The sequence below is a fragment of the Bos javanicus genome, chromosome 15 (assembly GCF_032452875.1).
Source record: "Bos javanicus breed banteng chromosome 15, ARS-OSU_banteng_1.0, whole genome shotgun sequence".
Taxonomy (NCBI): domain Eukaryota; kingdom Metazoa; phylum Chordata; class Mammalia; order Artiodactyla; family Bovidae; genus Bos; species Bos javanicus.
In genome coordinates, this window is record NC_083882.1 from 42,249,380 (window position 1) to 42,261,512 (window position 12,133).

The 12,133-nt window shown below is 38.2% G+C and overlaps 1 protein-coding gene across 2 annotated transcripts in view; it reads left to right on the forward strand.

Annotated features, from left to right (window-relative positions):
• The window catches only part of RNF141 (ring finger protein 141), a 36,993-nt gene that overhangs the window by 16,378 nt on the left and 8,482 nt on the right, over positions 1-12,133 (forward strand). For both annotated transcript variants that reach the window (XM_061440814.1, XM_061440815.1), the window contains exon 4: positions 5,801-5,982. In XM_061440814.1, the coding sequence (XP_061296798.1) occupies positions 5,801-5,982 (182 nt within the window). The remainder of the gene's footprint in view (positions 1-5,800; positions 5,983-12,133) is intronic.

Sequence of the window (12,133 nt, forward strand, 5' to 3'; positions counted from 1 at the left end):
GACTCTTTGGGACCCCGTGGACAGTAGCCTGCACCAGACTCCTCCATCCATGGGATTTTCTAGGCAAGAGTACTGGAGTGGGTTGCCATTTCCTTCTCCAGGGAATCTTCCCGACCCAGGGATCGAACCCAGATCTCCTGCATTGTAGACAGACGCTTTACTGTCTGAACCACCAGGGAAGTCCTTAAGGCTGTACAGCTGTAACTTTTCCATCTCAATGCCTCTGCTCATTGAGTTCCCTCATATAGAATGTTCATTCCTCTGTCATTTAAATTGCCATCAGCTACAAATCACATAAAACCCCTCTTCCACCAGTTTAAACAAAAAAAAAATAATCTAATGTTTAAATGGAATATTTTGTGGAAATAATATTAGAAAATTAATGAGCTAATTAAAATTATGGTCTAAGGTGGCTGTTTAGAAGCTTCATGAATTATATTATTTTCATCTGTCTTGTTAGATCAAAACCTTGGAGTCATCTTGACTTCTCTTTTTCTTATACCCACCCCACGGTCAGTGCATAAGGAATCCTGTTAGGTTGCTCTTCAAAAATATATTCAGAATGTGACCAAGTCTTACCATTGTTGCTACTATCACCTTATTCCTCACAACCATCGTTTCTCACTGGGATTATTCCAGTTGCTTTCTAACTCATCTCCTTGCTTCTCTGCCCTTGTCCCCATTCTATCTAGTCTCAGATCAACAACCAATCTATTCCACTCATAATCTGAAGTGAAATTAGGTCTTAATATTCCTTGGCTCAAAACCCTCCAGTGACTTGCCATGTACTTGAGATAAGAGCCAAAGGCATTACTGTGATCAGCCAAGTCCTGTACATTTGGCCCCACCTCAGTCCCGAACCTCATCTTCTACCAGTCTTCCCTCTCTCATTTCGTTCCAGCCTCCCTGGGCTCCTTGCTGGACCCTGTGCTTCTTGCCAGGTTCACTTCTTTTTTTTTCCTAATTAATTTATTTTTTTATTGAAGGATAATTGCTTTTCAGAATTTTTTTGTTTTCTGTCAAACCTCAACATGAATCAGCCAGCCATAGGTATCCATATATCCCCTCCCTTTTGAACCAGAGCCCCTGTTAGAGTTTCTTAGCCATACAGCAAATTCCCATTGGCTATCTATTTTACATATGGTGATGTAAGTTTCCATGTTACTCTTCCCATGCATCTCACCCTCTTCTCCCCTTACCCCATGTCCATAAGTCCATTCTCTTTGTCTGTGTCTCCTTTGCTGCTCTGTAAATAAATTCTTCAGTAACATTTTTCTAGATTCTGTATATATGCGTTAGAGTACGGTATTTATCTTTCTCTTTCTGACTTACTTCACTCTGTATAATACGTTCTAGGTTCATCCACCTCATTAGAACTGACTCAAAGGCATTACTTTTATGGCTGAGTAATATTCCATTGTGTATATGTACCACAATTTTTTTATCCATTCATCTGTTGATGGACATCTAGGTTGCTTCCATGTTCTAGCTATTGTAAATAGTGCTGCAGTGAACAATGGGATACATGTGTCTTTTTCAATTTTGGTTTCCTCAGGGTATATGCCTAGGAGTGGGATTGCTGAGTCATATGGTGGTTTTATTCCTAGTTTTTTAAGGAATCTCCATACCATCTTCCATAGTGGCTGTATCAGTTTACATTCCCACAAACAGTGCAAGAGCATTCCCTTTTCTCCGTACCCTCTCCAGCATTTATTGTTTGTAGACTTTCTGATGATGGCCATTCTGACCGGTGTGAGGTGATATCTCATTATAGTTTTGATTTGCATTTCTCTAATAATGAGTGATGCTGAGGATCTTTTCGTGTGTTTGTTAGCACATGTATGTATGTGTTCTTTGGAGAAATGTCTGATTAGGTCTTTTTCCCACTTTTTGATTGGGTTGTTTGTTTTTCTGGTATTTGTATGAGATTGTTTGTATTGTATGTATTGTATCTGGGTTGTATGAGAGCTGCTTGTATATTTTGGAAATTAATCCTTTGTCAATTGTTTGATTTGCTATTATTTTCTCCCATTCTGAGGGTTGTTTTTTCACCTTGCTTATAGTTTCCTTTGCTGTGCAAAAGCTTTTAAGTTTATTCAGGTCCCACGTGTTTACTTTTTTTTTAATTTTCATTACTCTAGGAGATGGGTCATAGGGGATCTTGCTTTGATTTATGTCATCAAGTGTTCTGCCTGTGTTTTCCTCAAAGAGTTTTATAGTTTCTGGTCTTACATTTAGGTCTTTAATCCATTTTGAGTTTATATTTGTTTATGGTGTTAGGAAATCTTCTAATTTCATTCTTTTACATGTAGCTGTCCAGTTTCCCCAACACCATTTATTGAAGAGACTGCTTTTGCCCCATTGTATATTCTTGCCTCCTTTGTCAAAAATAAGGTACCCATAGGTGCATGGGTTTATTTCTGGGCTTTCTATCTTGTTCCATTGGTCTGTATTTCTGTTTTTGTGCCAGTACCATATTGTCTTGAACAAGACAAGGGTGTCCACTTTCACCACTGTTATTCAACATAGTTCTGGAAGTCCTAGCTACAGCAATCAGAGAAGAAAAAGAAATAAAAGGAACCCAGATTGAAAAAGAAGAAGCAAAGCTCTCACTGTTTGCAGATGACCTGATACTGTACATAGAAAACTCTAAAGATAGTATCAGAAAATTACTAGAGCTAATCAGTGAATTTAGCAAAGTTGCAGGATACAAAATCAATACACAGAAATCACTTGCATTTCTATATACTAACAATGAAAAATCAGAAAGATAAATTATGGAATCAATCCCATTTACCATTGCAACAAAAGAATTAAATATCTAGGAATAAACTTACCTAAGGAAACAAAAGAACTGTACACAGAAAATTAAAAGACACTAATGAAATCAAAGATGACATAAACAGGTGGAGAAATATTCCATGTTCCTGGGTAGGAAGAATCAATATTGTGAAAATGACTATACTACCAAAGGCAGCCTACAGATTAATGTGATCCCTATCAAATTACCAATGACATTTTTCACAGAACTAGAACAAAAAATTTCACAATTCATATGGAAACACAAAAGACCCCAAATAGCCAAAGCAATCTTGAGAAAGAAGAATGAAACTGGAGGAATCAACTTTCCTGACTTCAGATGATACTACAAAGCTACAGTCATCAAGACATTATGGTACTGGCCGGGTTCACATCTGCCTTTGCACTTCCTATTCTCTTAGCCTGGAGTGCTCTTTCCCCAGATACCCACATGACTCATTCTTGGACCGCTTTAGTTCCTAAATGGTACCTCTGTGAGGCCTTCCCTGCAACCTTTCAGCATTTTCTCTCCTCCGTTTAATATTCTTCATAAGACTTATTTCCATCTTGTGTATATTTTGTCTCTCCAACCTCTAGAGGAATCTTCGTGAGGGCAGGGATTTTTATCTGGTTTTTATACACGTGTCACTAGTGCTAGAGCGGTAGTACCTATATAGTACCTGTAACATCCACATAATGGACACTTGGTAAACATTTGTTTTGTAAGTCCTATGATTATAATAATTATAGTTTGTAGTGAATATAACAAAAAAGTAGACTCATGGATATAAAGAAACTGTTGGTTGCCAGTGGGGAGAGGAAAAGAAGAGGGGCTATATAAGGCTAGGGGATTAACAAGACTAACTATAAGGTGTAAAATAAGCTATGAGGATATATTGTACAATACAGGGAATATAAATAGTTTTATAATAACTATAAATGGAGTATAACCTTTAAAATTATGAATTTTTAAATTGTATACCTATAATTATACATCAACTATACTTCAGTTTAAAAATTGCAGTTTGATAAACTTTGCTATTAAATACTACATTTATGTGAATTATCCCCTAATTTCTAATGAACTGTGTATTTCCAAAGGAAGACTGGCTCAGTTTCCTCAGCTCTGAAAGTCTTTTTTTGTTCAGTTCAGTCGCTCAGTCGTGTCTGACTCTTTGCGACCCCATGAATTGCAGCACGCCAGGCCTCCCTGTCCATCACCAACTCCTGGAGTTCACTCAGACTCACGTCCATCAAGTCAGTGATGCCATCCAGCCATCTCATCCTCTGTCGTCCCCTTCTCCTCCTGCCCCCAATCCCTCCCAGCATCAGAGTCTTTTCCAATGAGTCAACTCTTCGCATGAGGTAGCCAAAGTACTGGAGTTTCAGCTTCAGCATCATTCCCTCCAAAGAAATCCCAGGGCTGATCTCCTTCAGAATGGACTGGTTGGATCTCCTTGCAGTCCAAGGGACTCTCAAGAGTCTTCTCCCCACCTAAATTCCAATCACCTGTAATTCTATTTGTTCTCTACCCATGTATAATCTATTACAAAGAATCTTACACATTTGCATCTCCAGATAGACTCTTAACCTTCCCCAAACTGAATCAATTTTCTATTAGAAATGGTTCTTCCATTTTCACAATATGGAGTCTGATTCATACTTGACTCTCAACTTTTTTCTCTTACTGTCTTCTCAACTAATAATAAATGCTAATTACAACTGTTATTCTTCAAAATATTGAAATGTTGCTGTAACATGTTTTTTAATATAATCAAACCACTTCACTTTCTCATGTCCCCAGTTCCAGCAATACTTTAAAAAACTTTCATTTACAATTTTAAGGTCTACTCTATATCTCTCCCTCTATTCTTCATTTCTTTCTAAATGCTTTCTGATTTTTTTTGTCCCATATACTTTGATATGCACTTAATAGGTTTCATACTTCAATTGCATTTAATAGTTCCCACTGTCTTCTGTGGTATCTCCTGTGTTGACAGGAAGTCTTTCACATCTCTATAATCTGTCTCTGATTATTTAAAGTTCTTTATCCAAGAATATGATGCCCTCAATCCTGGCTTTGCTCATTTGAAGAGAGAATGTATGCCATACTACATACTTCCCAAGACAGATGAAAACAATATTGTCTCTTCTTACCTATTATCTCACACTTGCCCCCAATACCTCCTCACATTAAGAATGTAAGCTAGGGGCTTTGTTGGTGGCTCCGTGGTAAAAAATCTGCCTGCCGGTGCAGGAGACATGGGTTTGGTCACTGATCTGGGACAGTCCCATGTGCTGCAAAGCATCTAAGCTGTTGCACCACAACTACTGAGCCTCTTCTCTAGAGCCCGGAAGCTGCAGCTACTGAAGCCTGCACACCCTAGAGCCCACGCTCTGCAACTCAAGAGTAGCCCCTGCTCGCCACAAGTAGAGAAAAGCCCATGCAGCAATGAAGACCCAGCACAGCCAAAAATAAAATAAATAAATAAATATTTTAAAAAGAATATAAGCTAGACGTAAAGCGGTTACCTAGCAATTAAAAATAGATTTTATTATAGTTTTCTTGCTTCAGTTTGTAAGTGTTGGTATATAATAAAACTTAAGATATTCAAGAAACTAATCTCTTTCAGTTATAGTAGAATGGCAAGTGGTTGTTGGATTCAAATAAACCTTTAAGAAATTCTTTAAATAAATTAAAAGGATTTATCTCTAAAATTCATTTTTTAAGTCTGGGAAAATTGCCTGACCTCCACTACTAAATAAGTTGATGCCTAATCAACCCTACAGGTTATTTTGACTATCACATGAGAAAATATTGTGTGTTTTGAACCCTGCAAACGTAGAGGAAGTGACATTATTCATTTGTTCAGACTATTGCTCTCTTTTTAGGTAATTTGCAATCTTTGTTTCCTAGGTGACTAAATAATTGTTCCCCTTTTGGGAAAAAATCAGTCAAAGATTATCAACTTTTTTTTTTTCATTTTCTTTGTATTTTTAGATTAACAAAAGCAGTGGCATTGTGGAAGCATCACGGATCATGAATTTGTACCAGTTTATCCAGCTTTATAAAGACATCACAAGTCAAGCAGCAGGAGTATTAGCACAGAGCTCCACCTCTGAAGACGCTGATGAAAACTCAGCATCTGTAACATCTTGTCAGGCTAGTCTTTGGATGGGAAGGTATGCAGTGCATAAATGCCATGTTTCTCTTCTTTTCCAACATGCAAACTACTGAATATCACAGTAATATTTTTGCTAATGGTCTCTGTGACTTCTTAAATCACATTACTTTTTGTCTCAGATGGTATTATATCCCAGATCTGCTTTTGGACTATTCTGTGTTTCAGGACATTGTTAGAGTGCCACATTAAAGAAAAACTAAAGTGATTCACATGTTTCTGTCAACCCAGTTTCCATGAATCTACTCAACCCGCTTGCATTTAATGACAAGGTATATAGTTAATACCCTCTTGTAATACTCATTTAGGATCTTAGACAATCAAAGCCCTGCAAGGAATTAGGTCCAAGAATCTGGTAAAACCATTCCAGTTTTTCTTAAAGGTATCTGACTAATTGGAGCATTACTGTTGTAAATATTGGCTCCAGGACTTGGCAGTCCATTCTGGAATGGACAAGTAGTTGGTGCACATATTGCATGTACTGAGTTACCAGAAGGAAGTGAGGTCAGCCAGCATTTTCTGTGATGGTGCTTGTTTACTCAGGCCTAATATATTATTGTTCTATCTAGACTTTCTTTTCCTTCTCCATAATGCTTTTGGCATGTGAATGCACCCACCTGTTGCCATTTGACAGCCATGACCATAATTTAAATTTGTGAATGCCTCACTGGAAAAAGGCTTACGTGGGTCTAGACATGTTGACATCCTGTCTTATTGTCAAACAGGGTAGACAGCACAAATCAGTATTGACAGTATCTTTTACCTTAAAGTTAAGAATATGCTTAACAAGAACTTCATTTTTATTGCTCCATTTGCAATTGCATTTTCCGATCCATTCTTAACCAGCTGGTTTCCAAATACTATGTTGTAGTAAAATTGTATTTTAAATTATTCTTTCCTGTTTGTCTTTAATAGGATTATTTGGTTTTCTAGGCTTGGGCAGTACAAGTGTTACTGATGAAATGCCAAATGAGTTTGAGTATTATAGGTAGCATTTAGGCTTATCTTTCCTGTATTTTGTTAAGTTAATCTTTCAAAGTTTGAGTATTATAGGTAGCATTTAGGCTTATCTTTCCTGTATTTTGTTAAGTTAATCTTTCAAAGACAGACATCTGTATTATAGGTAGCATTTAGGCTTATCTTTCCTGTATTTTGTTAAGTTAATCTTTCAAAGACAGACATCTGATTTTCTGTTTTTCATTCCTTTCCCTCTTCAAAATGGTGATTTTTTTAAAGTATTTTAAAAGTTGAAAATAGCATTTAATAGTAAATAGTATTTACTAGTCTCTGTGGTAGAAAATGAAAGTAATACTTTTTTCTTATTGCAGTCATCTTAATGAGGAAGGTAAGAGTGTTATCCCTTTTCATGTGCCCTCTAGACTGGGAAACTCAATGCGTAATTGGTAGGTTAGGGCTGCTGCTTGCCTTTGTATATTTTGTGTTTTTGTTTTTTTTTATACCCTGATATACTTAGTTCATAGAAAAATAGAGTTTTCAGATTGAGTGGGATCTTGGGAGGTAGTTATTTGATTCAGTCTTATATCTGCTACCTATTTCTAGTAGTATTTTATATTTACTAAATACTTACAGAGTATTAGGCATTGTGAGGAGTGCTTTACATGTATAAACTCATTGTGCTCTGTGCTTAATCACTCCAGTCGTGTCCAGCTCTTTGTGACCCCATGGACTGTAAGCCTGCCAGGCTGCTGTTTCCATGGGAATTCTCCAGCACAAATACTGGAGTGAGTTGTCATGCCCTTCTCCAGGGGATCTTCCCAAACCAGGGATCGAACCCAGGTCTCCTGCATTGCAGGTGGATTCTTTATCATCTGAGCCACCAGGGAAGCCCTTTTAATAAACCCATTAAATCATAGCAATCCCAGGGGAATACAAATATTGGTTCATTGCAGATGTAGCAACTTGAGGTTTAGACAAATGAATGACATGGCTAGAAACTGGTCTAGCGGAGATTGACATTCAGGCCTGTCTGGCAGTACAGCCATGCTCTAATCTCTGCATTACTACTCCCTGGTGCACGAAGATCCTGTACTGCAGTGCTTCTTAAACTTTGATGTTCGGTGGTTTTGAGAAAAAGCTTGAGATTCTGTCAAGCTCTCAGGTGTTGTCACTACTGCTCACCATGGATAGCACTTTGCGTAGCGAGACTTACCATATTTAGCCAAGTGGTAGTCCAGCTTGAACATGAACACCTGCAGTTGTGTGGGACTCACTGCCTCAGAAAGACAAGGTTTTTGATACACAAATGGCTTTAATCACTGTGTAATTTTTCCTTTTGCATAATTTTCCTTAGCAAAATCTGGCTCTCCAAAGCAGCAAAGCACAGATTCTAGAAGCAAATTGCCTGTGTTTAAATCCTGGCTTTACTCCTTACTGTGTCACTTTGGACAAGTTATTAAACCTCTCTTTACTCAGTATCCTCATCTTTTAAAAGAAAATGACAGTAATAAGTTCTACTTCATAGGACTCTTGAGAGTTAAGTGAGTTAGTATATGTAAAATACTTGGAACAGTGCCTGGCTCATAAAAGTATATATCTATAAAAGTTAACTATCATTGTTACTAATTATTACTGTTTTCTACTAATTTCAGTGACAGTACCCTCTGGAATTCCACCACACAAGTCTGTTTTCTCTCAGTCAAAGACTTGAACACACTAATCAAATTCTCACTGAGCCTTTTGTTCTCCAGGATAAACCTCCCCAGTTCCTTCAGCCTTTGTTTATATTGGTCTCTTCTATATTCCAGGGGCTTTCCTGGATGATCTTTTATCTGTAAATTTGTTTTTCAGAGTAGGGGGACAGAGAACTGAATTCTCCATTCTACAAGTGGTCTAATAAGGACAAACAGCAAGCCTTTCTCCCTCCTTCTTCTGGTAACTGTACTGCTAGGAAGGTAGCAAAACAATCGAGTGAACGTAGTACGGCTTCCGTTGGCTGCTTCTGCATCTCCTCCATCCAGAACGCTGTTCTTTGTGGCCCTCTGCTCCTCAGTTTTAAACTCTAACCTTCAAAACCCTGTCTGTCACCCTTTATGGATTCAGTTATATTCTTTGCTACTGACAACCAAGTCCACATCCTTAGATATAAACTGTAAGCTCCTCAAGGGCAGAGACCCCAGCTCCTTTGGATCTGGCACAGTACATAGCACCTGGTTGTTGTTCAGTCACTGAGTTGTGTGTCTTTGCGACCCCTTGAACTGTAGCATGCCAGGCTTCCCTACCCACTGTCTCCCGCAGTTTTCTCAGGCTCATGTCTTTTTTTTTTTTTTTGAAGACAGGCTCATGTCTTTTGAGCGGTGATGCCATCCAACCATCTCATCCTCTGTCAACCCCTTCTCCTGCTCTCAATCTTTCCCAGGGTCAAGGTCTTTTCCAGTGAGTCGGCTCTTCCCATCAGGTGGCCAAAGTATTGGAGCTTCAGCTTCAGTATCAGTCCTTCTAATGAATATTCAGGGTTGATTTCCTTTAGGATTGGTTGGTTTGATCCCCTTGCTGTCCAAGGGACTCTCAAGAGTCTTCTGCAGCACCACAGTTGAAAAGCATCAGTTCTTTGGCACTCAGCCTTCTTTATGGTCCAACTCTCACATCTATACATGACTACTGGAAAACCCATAACTTTGATTATACAGACCTTTGTTGGCAAAGTGATGTCTGTATTCTCTAATATGCTGTCTGGGCTTCCCAGGTGGCACTAGTGGTAGAGAACCTGCCTGCCAATGCAGGGGATATAAGAGACTTAGGTTCAATCCCTGGTTTGGGAAGATCCCCTGGAGAGGGCATGGCAATCCATTCGAGTATTCTTGCCTGGAGAATCCCATGGCCAGAGGATCCCGGCAGGCTATACAGTCCATGGGGTTGCAAAGAGTCGAACACAACCAAAGCGACTTAGCACGCACAGGTTTGTCATAGCTTCTCTTTCAAGGAGCAAGCATCTTTTAATTTCATGTCTACAGTCACCATCCACAGTGATTTTGGAGCCCAAGAAAATAAAGTCTGTCACTGTTTCTACTTTTTCCCTATCTATTTGCCATGAAGTGATGGGACCTGATGTCATGATCTTAGTTTTTTGAATGTTGAGTTTCAAGCCAGCTCTTTGATTCTCCTGTTTCACCCTTATCTAGAGTCTCTTTAGTTCCTCTTCACTTTCTGCCATTAGAGTGGTATCATCTGCATATCTGAGGTTGTTGATATTTCTCTCAAAAATCTTGATTCCAGCTTGTGAGTCATCTAGCCCAGCATTTCACATGATGTACTCTGCATATAAGTTAAATAAGCAGAGTGACAATATACAGCCCTGACATACTCCTTTCCTAATTTTGAACCAGTCAGTTGTTCTGTGTCCAGTTCTAACCGTGGCTTCTTGATTCACATACAGGTTCTCAGGAGACAGGTAAGGTGGTCTGGTATTCCCATCTCTTTAAGAATTTTCCAGTTTGTTGTGATCCACATAGTCAAAGGCTTTAATATAGTCAATGAAGCAGAAGTAGATGTTTTCCTGGAATTCCCTTGTTTTTCCTCTGATCCAACAGATGTTGGTGATTTATCTCTGGTTCCTCTGCCTTTTCTAAGTCCAGCTTGTATACCTGGAAGTTCTCAGTTCATGTACTACTGAAGTCTAGCTTGAAGGATTTTTAGCATTACCTTGCACCTAAAAAGCATTTAAACATTGAAATAAATAGATATAGAAAAATACATTAGATCCACACCCATCTAGGTTTTCATTCAGTTTCCCAATTTCAATTCAGAAGCTGCCCTCTTTTATGCATTGCTGAAGCACAGCATTTACTCTGTTACCACATCCTAATGATTTGTCTTTTGTAATGCCCCTTAGACCAGGCTTAATTATGTCCCAGGTGAAATACTGAAATAAGGATCTAATTGGTGTTCCTCTCTCTAGACTGTCCCTCATACTGCTCTCCCAGTTGATATCCTAAAGCACTATTTCCAATGGGGGTTCACTTTCCCCTTGATTAAAGTCTATCAAAACAAATTTAAACTTACTCTTTTGACATACAAGGATCAGATTATCTCTGCTATACTTAAGCAGTCTTTCATACCAGCCTGCTTGATAGACACTTTCCCCTACCTGTTTAGCTTTGTTTATTCACATTGAATGTCCTCTATCGAAATCCTGTCATTTTTCTGCCTTATCTTTCTGACAAATTTGAAATATACTTTCTTCCTTCTTTACTTAGCACTTACTACATGTAATACACATTTGACATTTGCTTATTTTCTATATACAAATTGACAGATTTTAAAGTAGTATATCAGTGTCTTACATACAGTGGTATAAGCACAGCCAGGAATAAAAACATGTTAGAGGTAGTTTCTACCGTTAAGAAGCTTATAGTCTAGTGGCTATACTTTGGAACATTTAATTTTTGTATAATTATAAAAGCAATACATGCTTGATGAAGAAAACCTAAACATTACAGAATAGCACAAAGATTAAAAGCAAATTTAAATCACTCCAAGAAATACATATTGAGAACCTAAGACAAACTCCTTATGAGTTTACAGTTTATGGATAGACTAACCAATAAACAGCCAATAAAATGCAGTATTTAAGACCTTTAGTTGAGGAAAATGTTGGTTTTTGAGAGCATAGAGAAGATGGTATCTTGAGCTGAGTAACTGAGGTTGGAGTTTGTCAAACTCACAAGGGTATTCCAGGAAAGGAAAACACCACCTCCAAAGGCGCTTGGCTCACCAGGGGCATCTCAACTGTGGCTGGAGTAGAAGGCTGAACATCTCTTTTCTTCCCAAGATGGAAGCACTCTTTGAGGACAGATACTTTGCATTCTGTCTCTTTCATATTTCATATAGCACCTGAACCTTAAGACTAAGCTGTTCTTTCATTTATATGCCCATTAGCTGCAGCAGCACAATATATAGACCCTGATGGCAGGGCCCATATTTTAGAGAGCTTTATATCCTGCATGGTGAATAAATCATATTGGTTGAATTCATGTGTAAAAATTCAATATGATTAAAATGGGCTAAGTTATTTTCAGAAAGACCTGAATATTTCCAGTTTTAGTCCATATTTTCTTTTAAACCATCTCAGGATTTATCTTTTATTTAGTCTTTTCTCTCTGAAATTTCCCCTCTAGTACTTCTTCCCTAATATG